The sequence below is a fragment of the Euleptes europaea genome, chromosome 5 (genome assembly GCF_029931775.1).
Source record: "Euleptes europaea isolate rEulEur1 chromosome 5, rEulEur1.hap1, whole genome shotgun sequence".
Taxonomy (NCBI): Eukaryota; Metazoa; Chordata; class Lepidosauria; order Squamata; family Sphaerodactylidae; genus Euleptes; species Euleptes europaea.
Genome location: NC_079316.1, coordinates 6294077 through 6316934, shown reverse-complemented (window position 1 = coordinate 6316934; position 22858 = coordinate 6294077). Strand labels below are relative to the sequence as shown.

General features: G+C 47.8%; 1 protein-coding gene across 1 annotated transcript in view; it reads right to left on the bottom strand.

Moving 5' to 3' along the window:
• Positions 1 to 22858, bottom strand: part of PSMD1 (proteasome 26S subunit, non-ATPase 1) — a 102791-nt gene that overhangs the window by 9986 nt on the left and 69947 nt on the right. Inside the window, exons 17-19 of the mRNA XM_056850351.1 lie at positions 19358 to 19472; positions 14901 to 15017; positions 3172 to 3274 (exon numbers count right to left, since the gene is read on the bottom strand). Of these exons, the coding sequence (XP_056706329.1) occupies positions 3172 to 3274; positions 14901 to 15017; positions 19358 to 19472 (335 nt within the window). The remainder of the gene's footprint in view (positions 1 to 3171; positions 3275 to 14900; positions 15018 to 19357; positions 19473 to 22858) is intronic.

Here is a 22858-nt window from a genome sequence, read left to right as displayed (position 1 = left end):
AAGGCAGGATTGTTTGGGAAGGACAAGACAGTAAAAGTGACAAGTCAATGATCCCATCTTGTCTTGAAGAGCGCCTGTGCCTTGCTGGGGGTGGAGGTGGTGGCACTAGAGAGCTAGCGTGGTGTAGTGGTTAAGAGCAGTGGAGTGATCTGGAGAACCGGGTTTGATTCCCCACTCCTCCATAGGAGCGGCGGAGGCTAATCTGGTGAACTGGATTTGTTTCCCCACTCCTACACACGAAGCCAGCTGGGTGACCTTGGGCTAGTCACAGCTTTGTTTGAGCTCTCTCAGCCCCACCTACCTCACAGGGTATCTGCTGTGGGGAGGGGAAGGGAAGGTGATTGTAAGCCAGTTTGAGTCTCCCTTAAGCGGCAGAGAAAGACGGCATATAAAAAAACCAACTCCTCTTCTCTTCTTTTTGTCTACTACCCTACCAGAGTGAGCCTGTAATCACTTGGCTAAGCAGCTGCCTTCACCCTCTCAGTGAAAAGGGCTGCAATGTCAAGTGCAAAAGATCTCAAGCACAAACAAAAGGTCGGTCTGGCTCAGCGTATTGCCTGCAGCACTGGCCAGTTGGGACGTCCCCTCAAACGCACACGAATCGGGAACGAAGGCAACCACCTTTTCCCACAGCAACCGGAATGCAGAGGTAAACTGCCTCTGAACACAGAGGCTCTACAGATAACATGGCAGTGCAGCCTTCCACTGAGTCAGCAAGATGCTGGTCTATCGAGATTCAGCGCCATCTCCTCTGACCGGCAGCTGGTCTCCAGGGTATCAGGCAGAGGTTGTTCATAACGCCGGGTACCCGGCCCTTTTGAGCAGAGATGCCAGGAGGCTGAATTTGGGGGCTTACCGCATGCCGAGCAGAGGCTCTGCTACTTAGCCATGGCCCCTGCTATTTAACCACTGTACAGATATGATCGAATGTTTAGGCACCCACTCTTTTCCCTAACCCCTTTCCTCTTCTTCTGCGCCCAAGCAACCCTTGTACTCCTCCAGAAAGAGGGAAGAAACATTCCAAAGAGTTCCCGTTTCCTCCTGCCCAGAAACAGCCCTGCCACCCACTTCCTACGGCTCATTAATGCCAGCGGTAGCAGAATCACTCCGTCCAGATCACCTACTCCCCTTAATTTCACCCTCACACAGCGGAGATCAGAGCTGCATGTCAGGTTGAAGCAAGGCAGAAGCATCCGGCTGGAATCCAAAGGGAAAGGTTAGGCCCGCAGAGAGCGCGGGGAAGGTGTTAATCTGATTCTGGCCAATGCAGCTGAAGAGAGCAACAGGCAGCTCTGTCACTGCTAACGAGGCCGAGACAGAGGGCCTAATTGGGTTAAAATGCCATCAACTTCAAAGCCGTTTATGCAAGAGAATCACGACCCCACAAAAGCATTCCTCTACCATGAACATGCATCTTTAGCAGGCCTGGCGGGAGGGGGGCACAGTTGTGGGGGGTGGGGTGGGAAGACAGTGGCCCTGTTTGTTTGCTACAACTGTCCAGAAAAATCACCGCTATGCAACGAAGCGTGAACAGCAGGGAAGTTCCGAATTTGCAAAGTACACAAAGAAAAAAGCACGCTCCGGTTTAATTCTACAAAAACACACAGTAGCAGCAGGATCTCCTTCCAAATTATACTTTCCCACTGTTCTTTCTGCCCTCGCAATAATGTGTTTAAATTGCAGGCGGAAAGGTCACTGGCTGGATATTAGGAAAAATGTTTTACAGTAAGAGTTGTTCGACAGTGGAATCAGCTACCTAGGGAGGTGTTGAGCTCCCCCTCACTGGCAGTCTTTAAGCAGAGGCTGGACAAGCACTTGTTAGGGATGCTCTAGGCTGATCCTGCATTGAGCAGGGGGTTGGACTAGATGGCCTGTATGGCCCCTTCCAACTCTATGATTCTATGAGATGCCAAGGATTGAACCTGGGACCTTCTGCAGGCAAAGCAGATGCTCCCCTCTTGAGCCATAGCCTCTCCCCCAAATCACATTTACAAACCTTTTTTCCCCCTTCATTTAAAAACCATCTTTCAAACACAGCAAAACCTGTTCACAGGGCAGTTTGCAACCATCTAAAAATATGAACTGTCATTGCACCATAGCTTAGTTGATTCTCCACCCCACCCCCCATCCAACACGAAATTAATGATGTAAAACTCTTGAGAGTTTCCAATAACCTTCAAACCACGTAGAGGACTAGAAACTTGCTTCCAAAACAGACTGGGATTTTTTTTTACAATTCAAAGCACAATAATAGCAAAGGAGTGAATTAAGGATCCTGGCAGAGATCAACGTCTGCCCTGTAACTGCCCAGGGACGCCAAGTAATAAAACATCTGGCAGGCCAAAGTAGGTGCAATTTCTCTCCAGTTACTGAAACATAAACAACAGGGAGATGACACAACCCAGAGGCAGATCACGTATAGCATTGTAAGAGAAATCCTTTTACTTCCTCTATATCCAATTTCGCCCCTGAAATTGAGCAATCCATTTCTTGGCCTCTTTTTTAGGAAAGTGGAATAAGTTTCTAATTATAAGAACTTAAGAAAGGCCATGCTGGATTAGACCAAGGCCCATCAAGTCCAGCAGTCTGTTCACACAGTGGCCAACCAGATGCCTTCAGGAAGCCCACAAAAAAGACCTCTGCAGCAGCATTCTCCTGCCTGTGCTCCACAGCACCTAATATAATAGGCATGCTCCTCTGATCCTAGAAAGAATAGGTATGCATCATGACTACTATCCATTTTGACTAGTAGCCATGGATAGCCCTCTCCTCCATGAACATGTCCACTCCCCTCTTAAAGCCTTCCAAATTGGCAGCCATCACCACATCCTGAGGCAGGGAGTTCTTCAATTGAACTATGCGTTGTGTGAATAAATACTTCCTTTTATCTGTTTTGAATCTCTCACCCTCCAGCTTCAGCAGATGACCCATTCTGTGATGTCACAGGATGTTCATATAACACTGTAAACAGAGGGAATCAGAATGACTGCTACAAAGCGCAGGCGCTGTATGGAAAGGGAGAAGTCTGGCCGAGAAAATCCTTAAATGGGGAAGCCTCACGTAAGCTGGGCAACTCTTTGCATTAAACCGGCCTTGGGAAATAAATGGAACGTTATTTTTTTTAAGGAAACAGTTGAACTCAGAAAACATTACAGCAGCGGCTGCCATTACCTGCATCCAGGATGCCTTGGGCTAGGATCGCTCCAAATTTGGCCATGACATCATCGTGCTTATCGTTGATGACTTTGGAATACAGCTGTCTGAACTGGCTGACCTGAGACAGGGAAAGAAAAATAGATGCAAGGTTTTGAGCAAAACCGTTCAAATTAGAGGAGGCTGATGCAATCCAGAGCAGGGAATCTCAAGCCAACCCCCCCAACCCAGCCAAACAGAGTAGTAGCAATTATTTTAATAATTTTACAGCTAACAGGTTGTTGTACAGATATCTAAGTTGTCTACAAAGAGTGGGTGCAGATGTTTCCTAGAGCAGGGGTCCCCAACCTTTTTGAGCCCATGGGCATCTTTGGTGGGTGCAACCGCAATATGGCTGCCACAAGAGGTGAAGCCATCTACAAAAGGGGTGCTGCAGTAGGCAGAGCCACACCCACAGAGGAAGTCCCAGTGTAGGGAAAAAGGGGAGCAACTTTTTAAATACACGGGTAAAGACAAGTGACAGAATACATCCAACATTGTGGGGGCAGTTGCCACTGAAATGTTATTTTAATCTGTTCAGACAATCAGATCTCCGGTGGCCTATCAGAAGCCCTGTTGGGCAAGTGCCTGACCTGACCCCACCCACTTTCTAACAGCACTTGGTGAGTGCCAGGTGTTGGCAGGTGCCATGTGGCCCATGGGCTCCATGCTGGGTACCCCTGCCCTAGGGTATAAACATGCTCTTCTAAATGCCGAGTGTAGCCAAATGCCCATCTGAAGTCATTTGGCGGAGAAGACCAAAGGCACACCCCCATAGCAACATAATGTGTTTATAGGCAACTATAAGGACCGCGGCATCTTCCCCAACGAAGACATTCCAGTAAGCTGCGAGCCACAAAGGCAGCTGGATCATTTGTGTACGAGGACAGAGAGTATGTTCCAAAGGCAGGATGCAATTCCTCCCGTTACTCAATTTTCACTATCATTCAAACCAAATTACAGTAACTGCTAATACGATTCCTTCCTAAGCCAATTCTTCTGCATGTTCAGAATGGCTTTAAAACGATGGAAGGGCCAGCACTTCCGTAAAAGCTACTGATGAGACGGGGCTCAGAAGCCGCCCCACACGCACAAAGAATTTGTTCCGCCGGCTGGGTACGGACCCCTTCGGACAAGCTTTTTTGAAATTAAGGCTCTAAAGGTTAACCGCCCCTCCCCGCTTCATGTCTGCAAAGAGCCCCTTAGTCCCCGAAACTCTTCAGGGACAAAATGTAGCCCTAGAAAACACAGAGAGGGCTACCTGCCGCCTTCTGCTTGGTGGTGGAAAGTGCCATTAAATCGCAGCTGACATATGGTGACCCTGTAGGGATTTTCACGGCAAGAGACGTTCAGAGGTGGTTTGCCATTGCCTGCCTCTGCGTAGCGACCCTGGACTTCCTTGGTGGTCTCCCATCCAAATATTAACCAGAGCTGACCCTGCTTAGACTCTGAAATCTGACGGGAAGGGGCTAGCCTGGGCCGTCCAGGTGAGGATGTCTTCTGCTTAGGAAGGTACAACGGTCCCTATCCCACATGAACTGAAAACTGGCCATCCTATGGCACCGCTCCCTCCAAGGAAACCCCTTCAATCCAATTTGTGCAGCTGGGGAAAAGCAAGTTTTGAAGCCACAACAAAGCCAACGGCAGGGCTTCAAGTCCATGCCAGGTGTACCAGTGTTGAATCAACAAATCTGCTTCAGATGCCTGCACCACTCCTTGAGAGGTGCCCTACGACACTAATCTGGAGAACCAGGTTTGATTCGCCACTCCTCCACGTGAGTAGCAGATGCTAAGCTGGTGAACAGGACTGGTTTCCCCACTCCTCCACATGAAGCCAGCTGGGTAACCTTGTGCTAGTCACAGCTCTCTCCGAACTCTCTCAGCCCCACCTACCTCCCAGGGTGTCTGTTGTGGGGAGGGGGAGGGAAGGTGATTGTAAGCCGGTTTGATTCTTCCTTAAGTGGTAGATAAGGTTGGCATATAAAAACCAACTCTTCTTCTTGAACACATGAAGCTGCCTTATATTGAACCACTGAGCCACGGCCCCTCCCCAGAACTGTGAATAGCCCAAGGTCACCCAGCTGGTTTCATGTGGAGGAACGGGGAAACCAACCCGGTTCTCCAGATCAATCACTCCAAACCACTGTTTTTAACCACTACACCACGCTGGCCAGGTGCACCTCCCTGGGGAGTTTGTTCCATAAATGTGGGGCGGACACCCATGATCTTAATTCCCAGGCAGGAACATATGGGAGAAGACGGTCCCTCAGACACCCAAGTCCCAAGCCATGAAGGGCTTTTCTAACAACAGTGGCCAAGTTTATGGACGACCCTTTTTTTAAGATGTCTGCTCCTATTTTATTATTATTGTTGTTGATTATTACAGTTTACCATCTTACACTGTTTCCGTTATTGCTGTTTTACTGTTTAAGGATGTCTTGGCAGCTATTTTCTATTTTTACCATCCAGCGAGGCTCTCGTGTTAATTTTAGTATAGCAATTTTATTATTGCATTGTCCTGTTGAATTGAACGTTGAGAGTTGCCTAGGGGACAAGAAAAGCGGCCTGCAAATATGACAAATAAAAAGATAAATAAAATACTGAGCTTCCCCCTCCCTCTGATTGTGCAGGACGCCTAGAGAAAGGCCTCCAATCTTTAAATTCAGCCTGGGGGGCAGCAGGAGGCAGTGGTTTTGGCAGACAGCGTGTAGTGGTTAGAGGGTCGGACTAGGATCTGGGAAAGCAAGGTTTGAATCCCTACTCCGCCACGGAAGAGTGCCAGATGACCTTGGGCCAGTCACACACTCTCAGCCCAACCTACCTCACAGGGTTGTTGTTGTGAGGCTAAAACGGAGGAGAGGTGAACGATGTAAGCCGCTTGGGGTCCCCATTGGGAAGAAAGATGGGATATAAATAAATAAATAAGCAAGCAAGCAAGCAGCAGGGGAAAGTTGGGGAGGGCCAGCAGGAAAGGAAGCAGCTCAGATATTGGAAAGGCTTCGCTGGTCCGACGCAGCCGGCATGTCCTTAAGCAGAGGAGGAGGCTTACAGAAAGAGTGTGCAGACCACCTTTCCAAGGGTTAGGGAACACAAAGACATTAGCAAATTGTTCCCCACGGGTGAATTATGCAGGGTCCCCCCAAGCATTAAATAAGAAAAGAAACCTGGACACATGGAGCCAGGGTGAACAGGCCACAGTGAAAGTTCCAACTGTGCAGAAACATTCAACTCTGGGTGGTCTGCCTTTCCCCAGATTTATGTCATCATCAACCAGGGCGGGGAGAATAAAGTTTGGTTGAAATCAGAGCCATTATTGATCTCAGTATCATTCGAAAGCCCTGACCTAGATGGCCCAAGCTAGCCCAATCTCATCAGTTCTCAGAAACTAAGCAGGGTGGGCCCTAGTTAGTACCTGGATGGGAGACCACCAAAGAAGTCCAGGGTTGCTGTGCAGAGGCAGGCAATGGCAAACCACCTCTGAACATTTCTTGCTGTGACCTGGATGGTCCAGGCTAGTCTGATCTCATCAGATCTCAGAAGCCAAGCAGGGTCAGCCCTGGTTAGTAATTGGATGAGAGGCCACCAAGGAAATCCAGGGTTGCTGTACAGAGGCAGGCGATGGCAAACCACCTCTGTTAGTCTCTTGCCTTGAAGATCCTATGGGGGGATCGCCATAGGTCAGCTGTGACTTAACAGCATTTTTCACCACCATTACTGGAAATGGCCCTTTGGTTGGGATAGAACCAGAAAAAGATGTTCTATACATAGATCTTCCCTAAAGGTGGAAGTCAGGATTCTAAAAAAAGGATGTCAGGGACTAAAAAGTTGGGGTAACTGAAGCATACATAAGTGTGTCCCTCCGCCACTTAAAGACCAGAAATTTTATTTAAGAAGGTCCTTCATTCAAGTTCTATTCCTACCCCTTCTCAATAGCCCAGATGGGCAACAGTTAAGAATTAAATATCTCCCACACAGAAAAATCAAGTTGTACGTCCATGCTACCCCGGGGTATTGCAAGCAAGCTCAAAAGGGGAATGCTTTACAGCTCTGGCGGAGAATTGAGATTTCCAGGGTGCCAAGTTCTTCCCCTAGCACCAGAATTTCCACTCGAACAGGATGCATGCTGAGGACGGGCGGAACACAGGCAGACCTGGACCAAAATCCTCAAACAAAGCACAGGCGTCGTGCTTAAAGCTTCCTTCAGCACTCTGTGCAGCAAAAAAAAAAACCTCCCCAAGAATGTTCCCAATGAGAAAAAGGAAAAAAGCGCAGAAAGCTGATGAAAGATTAAAATTGGGCTTGTCTTTCGCTTGGGGTGCTGCCATCTCATTCCTGTGGTTCCGAGCAATAGATTCGTGGGTGCAGATTGTTTAGAACATCTTGACGGTTGGGATAAACTCTGATTTTTTTTAAAAAAAGAAAAGTTGCTAGCCACCTGGGCCAGAATCTGGAATTTACACAGTAATCAAATCTTCAGGGAAATAGATCACGGAAGAAGTCAGGAGACAAACCGCAGATCTGCTAATGTTCACACTGGCGTCTGCCGTCTGACAGCAAAAAGGCCTCTGTGTACGAACAGGGCAAGCTCTTTGCGCTGCTATTCCTGGGAAGGTGCTTAGCACGGCCGCGTATGCCAGCACATGAACCCATGGCCAAAGGCTGTCAAAGCCACACCTTCCCAATGTCAGCATTCCTGAAGCTTTTGATGGCTTTGGCACACTTATAATCCAAATTCAGGTGGGGGTATGCACCCTTACTTCCCCTAAAGGGAGGTGCATATGCATTGTGTGGGTTTTTTTTTTTTTTTGCATACATCACTTAGCTGAAGCACCGACTGACTGGTAGGAGGACAGCCTAAAGCAGAAACTCATGCAGAGATGCAATGGGGAGCCTCCTCTGAAAAGGGTAGTTCCCTCACTCTTTCTCTGAACTGACTACAGGATCATATCACACTTAACGCACAGACGCTGTGAATTACCTGGCCCTCCAAGGGAAGCTGACTTCAAGGCAGCAAGCCCAGCACACTTAATCATGCAGAGACACAACGGACAGCCTCGTGGGCAAATGGGTGCCTTGGGTTCACCTGAATCTAATTAATTAATTTCTTGCAGCAGCAGCAGTAGTACGCATGCGGCAGTTGGGAACCACTGGCCTAAGCAAACACATGAACACATAAAGCTGCCTTATACTGAATCAGACCCTTGGTCCATCGAAGTCAGTATTGTCTACTCAGACCGGCAGCGGCTCTCCATAGTCTCAGGCAGGGATCTTTCACATCACCTACTTGCCTAGTCCCTTTAACTGGAGATGCCGGGGATTGAACCTGGGACCTTCTGCACGCCGAGCAGATGCTCTGCCACTAAGCCATAGCCCCTCACACCGCTCCAAACCACTGTTCTTGACCACTACTCCACGCTGGCTCTCCCACAAATGCGGACGTCTCTTCGCTAAAGAAAGCACCGCCCCACCCCATCTTTCCCATCCCAACCAGAGACAGGACTCATTTTTACCAAACCAGTTGACCAACCTCTTTTTCAATTAGGCTTGTGTAAGAGAGCTTTCTCTTGTTGATAACCCTCCACAGGCTGGACACCTCTGCCACCTGCTTCTTCCCAGCAGTGGACATCCATCGCCTGAGGATGCTTCTCTCAACTTCCCTCCAGCTACACCCTTTTGGTCCCTTTTTTTTCCTGATGCCCTAATTCTGTAGGCTGTCTGGCTTGCTTCCCAAACTCTTGGGCTTTGCCAGACCAGGAAGAACACACTTCGTTACATTGCTTTTGGAACAAAGCATGAAAACCTGTGGGTTCTGCCTCTCCTTCCCGGAGTTTCTGGGCTCTTTGAAGCTTGGGAAAGGACTGCAGGGATTCATTTGGGTGATGTCCAGGGCAACATGAGAACGCTGTCAAAGACTGGGGTTGATAGAAACTGGGTTTGGACTCCTACACATGCAGGGGCTTGAGCCAATCAGAAAATGTCAGTGAGCGAGGTTATGCATAACCCTAATAAGCAACATTTCAGGCATAAGTCCCGCTCAACACTATGCCTTTCAATCTACACACCAAATCAGATCTCCAGTGGCCAACCAGACGCCCTGCTGGCTCCACCCATTTTCTCAAAACACTTGGTCGGTGCCAGGAAAGGTGTTGAGGGGCACCATGGTGCCCACAGATGTCACATGGGGGACCCTTACCCTAGACCACATCCCCCAGCGTGCTGAGAACAAGACCTTCTCAACTGTGAGCCCAAATTTTGAAAGCCCTGCTCTAGGAGGATCATGACGCTCCCACAATTTTGGCTTTTCTGGGATGCATCTTATTCCTGGGGGGCACCTGGTGATAAGTGAGGAGAACTCACTCCCCCAACATGGTGATCATTTACCTACATATTGCTTATTGATTGCTCTGCTTTTATTGAGGTTTTCTACAGTTTTAGCTGTTGCTGGTTATTTAATTTTTCTCTTCATTTTTGTAAGTTGTTATTGTGTTTTATAACACCCGCTCTGAGTACTTTTTTAGTAGGAAGGTGGGGTAAAAATCTTCTAAATACAACAAATAACTAACTTGCTTGACCGACTCCAAAAGAATCCCAGCATATTGCTTTAAAATCTCACTAATAGGCCAAACTAGTCAATCCTCTGAATGACAAATATACTTCAGAAACAGGAGGGGAAATCCTCTCGTTTTAACCTGATTTGAAAGGAGAAAACACAGGTGAGCTCTGGCCAAGAATGACTGGCTACAGGAGAGCGGTATAAAATGAGAACATGAACCTTCTAATCAAAACGGGTGACAACGTTTACCAGGCTTTTTGTGAGGCCATCTCAAACGGGAACAGAAAAGGGCAACCGTGTGAAAGAAGCCTCTTAAATTCTCATTCTCTCCTTCCCTCTTTCCAACAGAAACTCATCCCTGAAATAGAAGTAATCAAAAACACATTCTGTGAATGCGAAAGGAGCTTGGGAAAGAGACTGCAGTCTCTCTTTCCCTTACCCAAGTCTTGAGAATGGGTTTCGCAGCCAGTCTCCAGGGAAGTAATGGAGGTCTGGCCTCATATGCCCGACCAATGAAGAAGCAGCCGCTTCCATCTCCACATTTGCCCTATTTGTCACTTGAGAGTTTAGAGGCAAGCTCTGTTCAAGACATGCCATCTCAGAGTGCCATGATGTCCTTATAATTATGCCACTCACCAGTCAGAAATAGAGGCTAAGAAAGAAGAAGAGTTGGTTTTTATATGCCGACTTTCTCTACCACTTAAGGCAGAATCAAACCAGCTTACAATCACCTTCCCTCCCCTCCCTACAACAGACACCCTGTAAGGTAGGTGAGGCTGAGAGAGCTCTAAGAGTTGTGACTAGCCCCAGGTCACCCAGCTGGCTTTGTGTGTAGAAGTGGGGAAGCAAATCAAGCTCACCAGATTAGCCTCCACCACTCATGTAAAGGAGTGGGGAGTCAAACCAACTCTTCTTCTTCTTGCTATCCCTCTAAAGACCCTTGGGCTGATCTCACGCTCCATCACGTTTGTTCATTTATTTTTGTCTTGCCCTTCCTCCCAACAGCCCACAGTGGCAGACGTGCACCGCAATGATGGTGACTGGCCCAAGGTCACCCATTAAGTTTCGGAGCCAAGAGGAAATTTAAACCCAGGTCTCCCCAGTCAAGCTTGCAGATGGTAGCCACAATACCAAACTGGGTCTCATGGTACCGGCTACCTCTCATTAGCCACATTATTAATTTAACAGCTAGAATCGAGTCCACCAGCACCTTAGAGACCAACGAGATTTTTGGCATATAAGCTTTGGAGAGTCAAAGCTCCCTTTGTCGGATACCTTTGGCCATCAAACGATTATGCCCCAAACGTCCTGTTGGTCTCTAAGGTTCTACCGGACTCAAATCTAGCTCTTCTACTGCAGATCAACATGGCTGCCCTGTGAAACTACTATCCATTTAAATGTATTTAAAACATTTCTATGCCACCTTTCCACCCAAAAAGGGTCTCCAAGGTGGTGAACTGGTGCTTAATTCCCTGTACTTAGGCCGCTAGCCAAAACGTCAAATAAAACAAACTGCAGGACTGACTGTGCGTGTAAGCTTTAGGAATACACATAAAAAATGTTTCCACAATATATTCGGCTAAAATCAGCTACCCTATCAACGGGCCTTTTGAGTCGAAGGGAGCACGCTGTACTTATAAAAGGCCTTGCTCCCAGATTTACCTCCTCAGGAATGTTATGTTTTATTGGTCAATGAAACACGAAGAGGCTCTTGTTTCTCTGGCCAAAATAAAAATACAGCACTTGTTACAAGGGCATTCTTTACCAGACCAAAGCCAAACAATCTCCTGCAGAACCATCACATGAACACATGAAGCTGCCTCATACTGAACCAGACCCTTGGCCCATCAAAGTCAGTACTGCCTACTCAGACTGGCAGCAGCTCTCCAGGGTCTCAGGCACATCACCTGCTTGGCCTGCAGAAGGTCTCAGTTCAATCCCCAGCATCTCCAGTTAAAGGGACTAGACAAGCAGGTGATTTGAAAGACCTCTGCCGGAGACCCTGGAGAGCCGCTACCAGTCTGAGTAGACAATACTGACTTTGATGGACCATGATAGTCTGATTCCGTTAAGGCAGCTTCATGTGTTCATGTGAGTGCAAGCTGAACTTGAGGGGGCAGTGTGATAGACATATGGGGCAGCCATTTTGTGATTGTGCCCACTGCTCTGTGTCAGAATTCCAAAGGTGCCCACAGGCTCAAAAAGGTTGGGGACCCCTCCTCTCCCAAGGCCCACCACCAGGTACTAACTCAGGATTGGGTTAGCTGTATCTGGAGGCTTAGTTGGAGAAATATTCCCATTTTGTGGTTCCACTGGATAGGAGAAACCAGAGAGATACTTCCTATCAAGGTGTGAACAGACTCATGGGGTGACGTCACATCCCAACGTTTCCTAGGCAGACTATGTTTACAGGGGTGGTTTGCCATTGCCTTCCCCAGTCATCTACACTTTGCCCCCAGCAGCAAGCTGGGTTCAGACCCTTAGCCATGTCAAAAGGTTTGGCTGAATAAGACAGCAGTGAGGCAACAGTGGCAAAGAAATCTTTCTTCTTTGCCACCCATCCCCACCACCTTTCAGGTCAATCCACTCGGGCTTCAATCCAGCTATTTGCTTATCGCTGCAAAATAAAGAGGGAAGCTTATCGATGTGAAAGACATAAGAACATAAGAAAGGCCCTGCTGGATCAGACGAAGGTCCATTAAGTCCAGCAGTATATTCACACAGTGGCCAACCAGGTGTCTCTAGGAAGCCCACAAACAAGATGACTACAGCAGCATTATCCTGCCTTGGGATGTCTTATATTACAGTAGAAACTAAACAACTTTCTGGAAGTAGACTGCTACTGTCAAAAAGAAAGTCTCTCCTTTTTTTTTTAAAGTTGCAAGCAATTACTTAGAACAGGAGGTCTCGTTCCAGGAAACTCAACATGACTGACAGCAAAGTATTGTACCTCTCCATACCAGACGAAAGAAAATATGCTCACACATGCTATGCAACCCGTCAGCTCTAGCAAGTCTGCCTTGCTATAACCCCCTCGCCCATCCCCAGTTCCGGTTTCCATCCTTGTTCATCAAACATGAAGCAATGAAAATACCTAATGCATAAATAGAAGTTGTGGGATAACCTCCTAGAGAGCAGCCCTTCCCAGAACGTTTCCATGCAGAAAATACTGAAATATGAGTCACCGACAGGACGCTGCTGCACAGAGCCAACACCATTTTAGACTGACCAGTATTACTCAAAGCTTTGTGGGCGGCCGTGCCCAAACCTAGACCAGGAGGCTGAGATCTCCTGCTCAGGATCCAGAGGATCTGTGCCTCGAGGCGAAGGTAGGAGCTGAGAGGGGCTGGAACTAGAACGGCATCAGGCCGAACTTAATGAGCAGCCATACACCTACACATTTTTAACAAAAAAAGAGTGTAACACCTTACAGAAAGGTTTAAAACAGGCTAGAAGCAGGTTTAAAACAGGTTTAAAATAGAGACTGAATTAGGTTTAAGGACACCAGTTTTCATGGGCAAGATGTACCGAATGGAGATGCACCAGATGAAGCATTTCAGGAAATCTTTAAGATGTGGCCTTCACGTTTCTGGACAGTTCAACAATGGAAGACTCTACCTCTGGGTCCTCGTGTATTGAAACTTCTCAAGAAGAATTGGCTTTTATACCCCACTTATTCTCTACCTTTAAGGAGTCTCAGAGCCTTCCCTTCCCCTCCTTACAACATGCACTTTTGTGAGGAAAGTGGGGCTGAGAGTTTTCTGAGAGAACTGCGACTGGCCCAAGGTCACCCAACAGGCTTCATATGGAGGAGTGGGGAATCGAACCTGGTTCTCCAGATAAGAGCCCTCTGCTCATGTGGAGGAGAGGAGAATTTAACCCAGCAAGAGGTCAACAGAGGAGGTTTGTCATCGCCTGCCTCTGCATAGTGACCCTGCACTTCCTTGGTGGTCTCCCATCCAAGTACTGAACAGGGCTGACTCTGCTTCCGAGAATGGGCTAGCTTGGCCCATCTAGGTCAGGGCAACTCTGCGAGACAGCTCCCCAAATACTAGACGAGAGTCCTGATCACCCAGAAAAGAGGCAAAGGGGCACAGATGAGGCACCAGACGGCTCAAAGTTGTTTGCAGCAGAAACTTCCCCAGCATCTTTGCCCCAAATTCTGGATTGCGCTCCAGAGAGTCTACTAGAAAACTGTCGGGGCCACACATCGCTAAGTACAAGCTTCTATATTCCCATCTTTTGAACAAGATGAGGGAGGCCAGCTGGAATTAAGACCAGACCTCAGGCACACATCATACACGAATGGTCAGCAGCCATGAACAAGGCTCTCTGGGTTGGATCCTGCTGATCTGTCTTAATAACATGCCTCTAAGCAAGGCAGCTTCCTTTGATGCACGAGGCTCCTGAGCCAAGGGAAGGCGCTAGAGAATGTCAAGTGCATTTAGTGGAACACAAATGAAGCTGCCTTATACTGAATCAGACCCTCGTTCCATCAAAGTCAGTCTTGTCTGCATAGATTGGCAGCAGCTCTTCAGGGTTTCGGGTAGAGGTCTTTCACATCACCTGTTACATGATCCTTTTCCCTGGAGATGCCAGGGACTGAACCTGAGACCTTCTGGATGCCCTACCACCCAGCCCCTGCCCCTCCCAAAACAGATCTATGGGATCCAACTCTCAGTAACATTTTTGAGCCAGCATGGTGTAGTTGTTAAGAGTTGTGGTTTGGAGCAGTGGACTCTGATCTGGAGAACCTGGTTTGATTCCCCACTCCTCCATGTGAGGGTGGAGGCTAATCTGGTGAACTGGATTTGTTTCCCCGCTCCTCCACATGAAGCCAGCTGGGTGACCTTGGGCTAATCACAGCTCTCTGAGAGCTCTCTCAGCCCCACCTATCTCACAGGGTGTGTCTGTTGTAGGGAGGGGAGGGGAAGGGAAGGTGATTATACGCCAGTTTTGTTCTTCCTTAAGTGGTAGAGAAAGTCAGCATATAAAAACCAACTCTTCTTCTTCAATGCAATGCAAAAAAACAAAAGCCAGAACCTTTTGAAGCTCAGCAGCAAGTAATCCATGGAGGAAGTAATTCCTTGAAAACAGCTGTGATGGCCAATGTCGTCATCTGCCATACCTCACTGGCCAGAGATCCATCACTCACCTTTGGACAGAGGATCTCTGTCTGCTGGATCATGATAAGGGCAGATGCAATCAGCGCCCCCTGACGCACATAGTTCACGGGATCGTTGGTCATGGGCTCCAGCAAATTAATTGCTTCCTATTGGAAAGAAATAAAAAAGGGGGGGAGAGGAGAAAGCACACAGAATATTAACCTTATTACTTTTCAAACACCAGGCTTTCGTCAGTATAATCAGATTAGGAACTTCAAGCGAGCCAAGGAACGAAGCCTCGCTTATTGTATTTATACGGTTTGTCCGGCACAACGATAACAGGACACAGAGGATGAAAACAGTGAATTAAAAAAAGAGAGGAAAAAAAAAGAAGAAGCAAGGGCTCAATTTCATTCCCGAAGCTCAAGAACAAAAGGGACGTGATGAATGGCACACGGAGCTTAAGGAAATATGTACGGCCTTGGAAGCAGAGGTGCGAGAAGTCTCAAGCAAGCGATTTGCTCCGTTTATAAATGATGCCTATATTAGGCAACAAGCAGTCGGCTTTTAGAAGAAGAAAACACGCATACCGCACCAGGCTAGATTCGCAAATGTGGGCACAGAAGCATCTCACTCGGCAGAGTTCTCCAAAACGTTTGGGCCTTCACTAAAAGAAAGAAAAGCTCACCTCTGCCCACCTGCAGGCCATCAAAAGCAGAATGGACATGGCTTCCAAGGGCCTAGGAAACGGCACTGGCTGGCGGTGCCGGCAGAACCACAAAAAGACCTTCCTGGTATTTTTTTAAAGGCAGCAGTAGCTGCATAAGGCCTCAGTTTGGATCAGTGATGTGCTGGGAGAGGGGTTTGAACACCACCACCCTTTATTGAAGCTTTATTGATAGAAACCAACACCCCCCACTGCTATTACCCCTGAGGACAGAAAGACAGGAACCCTTCTTTTGCCAGTTTTTTTTTCTTTCCAGGGCTAGCAAAAAGGCTTGCAAAAGGTTAAAGGTTAAACAGGGTATGGCACACGACACACTCCCTTAATTTACAGGGACAGTAAAATTGTGGCGGCGGAAAGTGCCATCAGCCAACTTATGGCGACTCTGTAGGGTTTTCAAGGCAAGAGATATTCATCGAGCAGGGGGATTGGACTAGGTGGCCTGTATGGCACCTTCCAACATCATTCTAGGTGGTCTGGCATCACCTGCCTCTGCATAGCAACCCTGGACTTCCTTGGTGGTCTCCCATCCAAGTACTAACCAGGGCTGACCCCGCTTAGCTTCCAAGAGCCAGTGATGGTGGTTTGCCACTGCCTGCCTCCACATAGTGATCTTGGACTTCCGTGATGGTCTCCCATCTAAGCACTAACCAGGTTGGCCCTGCTTAGCTTCTGAGATCTCATGAGATGCAGCTAGCCTAGGCCATCCAGGTCAGGACATGAGTCCTTCTGCAAACCTTTACATAAGTTCCTGAAATTTGATATACATGTAGGGCAAGGCGTCACAATTTCTAGAAGAATGCACAGGGGGACATATATTGGTTTATTTTGAAGAGCTATACCCTGCCTTTCCACCATTCAGGCATCCAAAGTGGCTTACAAGTAAGTTCGAACAGGAACAAAGAACGACTCTTTTCTCTCACTGATCTCAGTGGCAATTCTGCCCGTTTTGGACAAGAGAGTGGGATTAGAAGACCACATTTTCAGGGGTTGGGGTCAGAGCTGTTCCTGCCAGACAACATCAAGACGGCTTGATGGCAGTCGGAACTTCAACAGGTGGACCCTTGCATACACTGGTACGTCTGCCCTCAAGAGGTACTCCCAAACACTCAAGATGCTTCCATGCTAACCACAATGTCCAAAAGATTAATGCACAGCCCTGATGAGAAAAGTAATGTAACAGTCAAAACTCAAGCTATGAAGTTAACCTCACAATATGGGACAACCCTCCAGAATTGTTTAACTGCTTATTTATTTGTGTGTTCAATTGTTGTTTTTAATTGTTTCTACACTATGTTTTTTTTTTTAAGGGTTGTTTTCATGGTTTTGATTGTAAGTGTAAGGTTGTGCCACTGGCAACCCAGATCAAGTTAATTTATGCCATCGTATTCCCTATTACTATGTATAGGTGTGAAAGCTGGACAATGAAGAAAGCTGGCAGGAAGAAAGTAGATTCCTTTGAAATGTGGTGTTGGAGGAGTGCCAAAAAAAACAGTACCCTGGACTGCCAACAAAAACAAATCAGTGGGTTATAGATCAAATCAAGCCTGAACTGACCCTAGAAGCTAAAATGACTAAACTGAGGCTGTCGTACTTTGGTCATATTATGAGAAGACAAGTGTCACTGGAAAAGACAACCATGCTAGGAAAAGTTGAGGGCAGCAGGAAAAGAGAAAGACCCAACAAGAGATGGATTGAATCTATAAGGGAAACCACGGCCCTCCGTTTGAAAGACCTGAGCAAGGCTGTTAATGAGAGGATGTTTTGGAGGGCATTAATTCATAGGATCGCCTTGGGTCAGAAGTGACTTGACAGCACTTCACACACCCACATCCACGTAGAACGCAAGCTGCGTTTACCAGTCATACTGAAAAAGGATATCCTTCAGTGGTTGAGATTGGACCAGATAACCCACTTGAAGCAAAAGGCAGGCGGCTGCCAAAGAACAACTCAAATGACTTTATTATCGTGCGCATTTTTAGGGCACAAGCATTCTGAAACCTTCGCTCTAATTAGGCGAAAATGCCTTTTACAAGGCCGAGTTGTATTTTTGTGAATTTATTGGCCTCTGCCTAATCCTTCCACAGCGCGTGAGCTCAAGACTATTTATAGAGGACTCGTGATGGAAGTGCCTCTTTGGCCTAACTAAAAGCCTAACTTCATTTCCAATCTCCCAAGTTCTAACAGATGATCTTGGCCTTTAAAATATGCTGATGCAAACCCACAGAAGACAAACTGATATAAACAGATGCTCAAAGATCCCTTGTTTCAAAGATAAACAGCGAAGCACAGTCCTGTGGCCAGGCAGGTTCTATTAGCCTGCCTGCACAAATTAAGGAGAAACAAAACAGACTTGGCCGTACGGGGTAACAAATTGCCTGACTTGGTCCAGTACAGGCAGAGGTTTGCAACAAACAGACGAGGCCAAAACGGCATGTGATCTGGCCCTCTACATTGGGGTCCCCAACATGGTGTCTGTGGGCGCCATGGCACCCGCCAACACCTTTCCTGGTGCCTGCCAAGTGTTTTTAGAAAATGAGTGGGGCCGAGTGGGACTTTTCCCCAGCAACACTTCTGATTGGACAATGGAGATTTGATTGGCAGATTTTTTAAAATGTTGCTTTGGCAGCAGCTGCCACCCCAGAACAAGGATCTTCACTGTGTGACTGAAGGTAAGCTGCCGCAGCGATATTGTAGCTGCACCCACCACACTGAGTCAGAATTCCAAAGGTGCCCACAGGTTCAAAAAGGTTGGGGATCACTTGCTCTACATCAAAGGTTTTCGGTTCATGTCCTTGTCTGTAAAGGTCGATGCATTATAGGGTCAACATCTGACAATGGGGAGAGGCACTGGCCCTTCCAAGAGAAGAAGGAGGAGGAGGCGGAGAAGAAGAAGAGTTGGTTTTTATATGTGACTTTCTCTACCACTAAAGGGAGACTCAAACTGGCTTACAATCACCTTCCCTTCCCCTCCCCACAACAGACACCCTATGAGGTAGGTGAGGCTGAGAGAGCTCTAACAGAGCTGTGACTTGCCCAAGGTCACCCAGCTGGCTTCGTGTGTAGGAGTGGGGAAACAAACCAGTTCATCAGATTAGCCTCCGCCGCTCATGTGGAGGAGTGGGGAATCAAACCCGGTTCTCCAGATCAGAGTCCACCGCTCCAAACCACCGCTCTTAACCACTACACCATGAGTCGGTCCTTTTCAAAGGAAGAATAGGTCACGTTAGAATCCTGGGCTGAAAAACAACTGAAGGCATCTTACACTGGCTCACGCCACTAGTCCTGTCTGGCACAGCATTTTGCTCCCCATGCCTCAACATTCCACCACCTCAATCTCCTGCCTGTGGAAATACAGTCCTGATGAAACTCCAGGACTACCCGATGTGAGAGCCAGAGTAGTGTAGTGGTTAGAATCTGGGAAGACCCAGGTGAAAATCCCCCCTCTGCCATGGAAGCTTGCAGGGTGACCTTGGCCCAGTCACAAAACTCTCAGCCCAGCCTACCTCACAGGGTTGCTGTGAGGATAAAATGGAGAAGGGGAAGATGTTGTAAGCCACTTTGGGTCCTCACTGGGGAGAAGAGTGGGGTATACATGTCATAAATAAACAAACAAACACGTGCAGGAAAAATGAGGTGCCTGAATCAGGGGCAAAAATAAGCCAATAAGAAGTTGGCAAAAACAATACCTCCCCACTTCTGCCTCAAGATCCTCACACACACACCCCCGCCGCCAGAGAACCAGTAAGAAAAGACCTGACGGTTTTGATTTCTTGACCTTACCTTATTTCCAGTACCAGCGCAGCAGATCCCCAAGGCCATGGCTGCCCCGTAACGGACATGGGGGTTATAGCTTTCTGACAACAATGAAACCACACTGGGACACTGTTCAGGAGTCCTGAAAACGAAAAGAGCGAAACTGAATTTTATCAAATTTTATCGAAGGTTCAACACAAATGAGCAAAAAACCTGCAGTAAAATGGAAACACTCCCCAACACTTTTCTCCTGGGTGTTTTTTGCTGCTGCCTTCCAGAAGCTCTCTGGACCAGTGCTGCAGGGAGATAACAGAGGCTGGGAGTTAAGACTGGCTGTGCCAGACTGGCTCTCCAAACCCCGAAGGAGGACTATGGGTTGAGAATCCCACATCCGGACAGCTCTGGGACCAGAAGTGGCCCATATTTTGTATCTGTCCGTATTTTGGATCTGAAGTTCTCTCCAGGATCAGAGGAGCATGCCTATTTTATTAGGTGCTGTGGAACACAGGTAGGACAATGCTGCTGCAGCCATCTTGCTTGTGGGCTTCCTAGAGGCACCTGGTTGGCCACTGTGAGAATAGACTGCTGGACTTGATGGGCCTTGGTCTGATCCAGCATGGCCTTTCTTATGTTTTTATGATGCATACCTATTTTCTCCAGGATCAGAAGAGCATGGCTATTACATTAGGTGCTGAGGAACACAGGCAGGATGCTGCTGCAGTCGCCTTGCTTGTGGGCTTCCTGGAGGCACCTGGTTGGCCCCTGTGTGAACAGACTGCTGGGCTTGATGGGCCTTGGTCTGATCCAGCATGGCCTTTCTTATGTTCTTACATTTGACTGCGGTGGGGAGGGAAGCTAAACTGAAGTCTGAGCACGCTGTGAGCAAAACTAGACTTCAGTTTAGCTTCTCTCCTCGCTGCTGTCAAAGTTTGATCAGACTCACAGCCCCGCCGCCCGGCCTCTCAGAAGTCCGGAATGGACGGGCTGCACGGATCTGCCTGCATGCCAGCTCGAAGGGTCCAGTTTTTAGATCAGTCTGGATATGGAATGTATTAACATTCACGTACAGGGCTGTTTTGCCACCTAATTTGCAAACACCAGCTCAAAAGCAGAGGGGAAAGTGGGCTGCCGTGGGGCAATGATAAACCTTTGAATAAGTGAATCATTCCTTGTGAAGATAGTTTATGGTTGGCATGTCCACCAGCACCTTTTGCATTTGGATGGCTTGGCCAATTGCTCAGCAGGGAGGTTGCTGGCAGAAGAACAAACACATAGAATTTGGGGTGGGAGGGAGGTGGAGTAGGCAGCCGTGGAAGGAATTGTTAATGCTGAAGAGGGCCAAGATCCACTGGCCTTAATCAAATCACCCCCAAAAAGAAGAGTTAATTTTTATATGCCGACTTTCTCTACCACTTAAGGAAGAATCAAACGTCACCCAGCTGGCTTCGTGTGCAGGTGTGGGGAAACAAATCCAGTTCACCACATTAGCCTCTGCCACTCATGTAGAGGAATGCAGAATCAAGCCCAGATCGGTTCTCCAGATCAGACTCCATCGCTCCAAACCACCGCTCTTAACCACTACCTCACGCTGGCTCCCAACATTTAATTTTCAAAAAATGCCGCCTAGCAGAAGGCTTTCCAACACGTTTCATGTACCCAAACAGATTCCCAAACACCAAATGGCGGCATGATCCCTAAACCAGTCTACAAGTCAAAGTGATATTGGGCATCCATGCCTGAAAGTATTAGTTACTTAAGCAGTCAAGTGCCTGTTGGGCTCAATGTAAAGTTGCCTAAAGGACAGGGAACAACTCAGACTGTAAAATCCAGCATTTCAAAAACACAATAGAAGAAAACATTAGAAAGGCTCCAGTTTGAGAGACGAGGAAAGAGCAAAACCTCTGTTTTTATGCTAGCCAGATGGCCTTGCTAAGCATAAGACCCTTTCCCAGTAATGATCTGCAATCCAAGAGATCCTGGTAAGTCTTGTGTGGTTTCAGCAAACAAAATCTCATGAAGCTGCCTTATACTGAATCAGACCATCGGTTCATCAAGGTCAGTACTATCTACTCAAACTGGCAGCGGCTCTCCAGGGTCCCAGGCTGAGGTCTTTCACATCACCTACCACCTGACTCATTTCACTGGAGATGCAAGGGATTGAACCTGGGACCTTCTGAGTGCAAAGTAGATGCTCTCCTACTGAGCCACGGCCCCTCCCCAAACCTCCTACTCTGCAGGTAAGCCACTGCCCTCCTCTTGAGCTTTCCCGACAGCCCACCGCTTCAATCCAACAAAGAGAAGGGGAGTCCTTTTTACCAGCAGCTACCCCATGTTTGGCCAGAGCTCTGCTCCCCCCAGCCAGATTGCTTTCACACAGTCCTCTTCGCTACTTTCCACAGCATCCTTCGTTTTCGTAAGAATTCTCATCCCACTGAGGGTCGCTTGCTATTGAGGAATGAATGGGAATTGTTCATTCCTGAACAGTCATCTGGGTAGTGTTTCTGGCAAATGCCACCACACTGCTCTGTGGTGTTTCCCCAAACCAATTTTCACCATGCCCCTTCTGTAACCGTGTTGCACACGACCTCCTTCGCTGCAAAGCCACCGTCTTTACAATTCCACTTTTGGAAAACATGAAAGGCAACACAGGTAAGGCATTGTTATAAAGGGCAAAGGAAGCATACTCACATTCACGAGGAACTTTTGGAACTTTGAGAAAGGGGTAGTGGACATAACAAGATGGCTGCCACAGGAGCAGGGCCAGTCCCAAAATGTCGGGAAGCTCCAAGCCAATCAGTGTCCTATGCCTGGTTATGCTTCCTGGGCTCTGGCATAGAGGTGGGAGAGGAGAGACGGGACTGGCCTGCTGCTTTGGAGCACAGAGGCGATAGGGTTTCGGCTTCCAAAAAAAGGGGAGAATATACTCTCAGTGCAGCCACAGGAAGAGGTTTCCAAGCCTTGGCAGATGCATAAAAACGTGTCGCTTGCCTGCTTGGGATGAGCTCAGCACTCTGACAGGCAGCTAGCTGGTACGGAGTGACCCGAAACTCCCTATTTCCCGTTTCATTCAAGAGATTTTCGATTTTACTCCCAGGTGAGCTCCAGGAAACTTACTTGGCAGGTGCTGGGGCACTGCTGAAGGTCATCCCATTAGGATAACCAAGCACAACAGCCTCTTCCTGACAAAAAGCAATCCCCGGTCTTTAAAGCACAGGGCAAGCTTTTAATTCTCACTTCAGCCAGAAATCTAGCGCACCCCCCCCCCTGAGTAGGCCAAAATAGCAATGCTTCTGATACGAAACAGACACTTCCAAAACAAACATATTTACTGAAGGATACCTGCCGGTCGCAAACCTCCTAACAGAAGGAAGGACGGACTTCCTGTTGCCAGAATGATATTGCATCACTCCGTTTATATTTTTGTAGCGCTTTCTTGGTGTTAACTGGTCACAGGCTCCAAACCAGAGCGCAGCACGGAATTTAGATGTGAAACCTGTGTAGAAAAGTCGCAGTCTCTCTCCCCAGAGG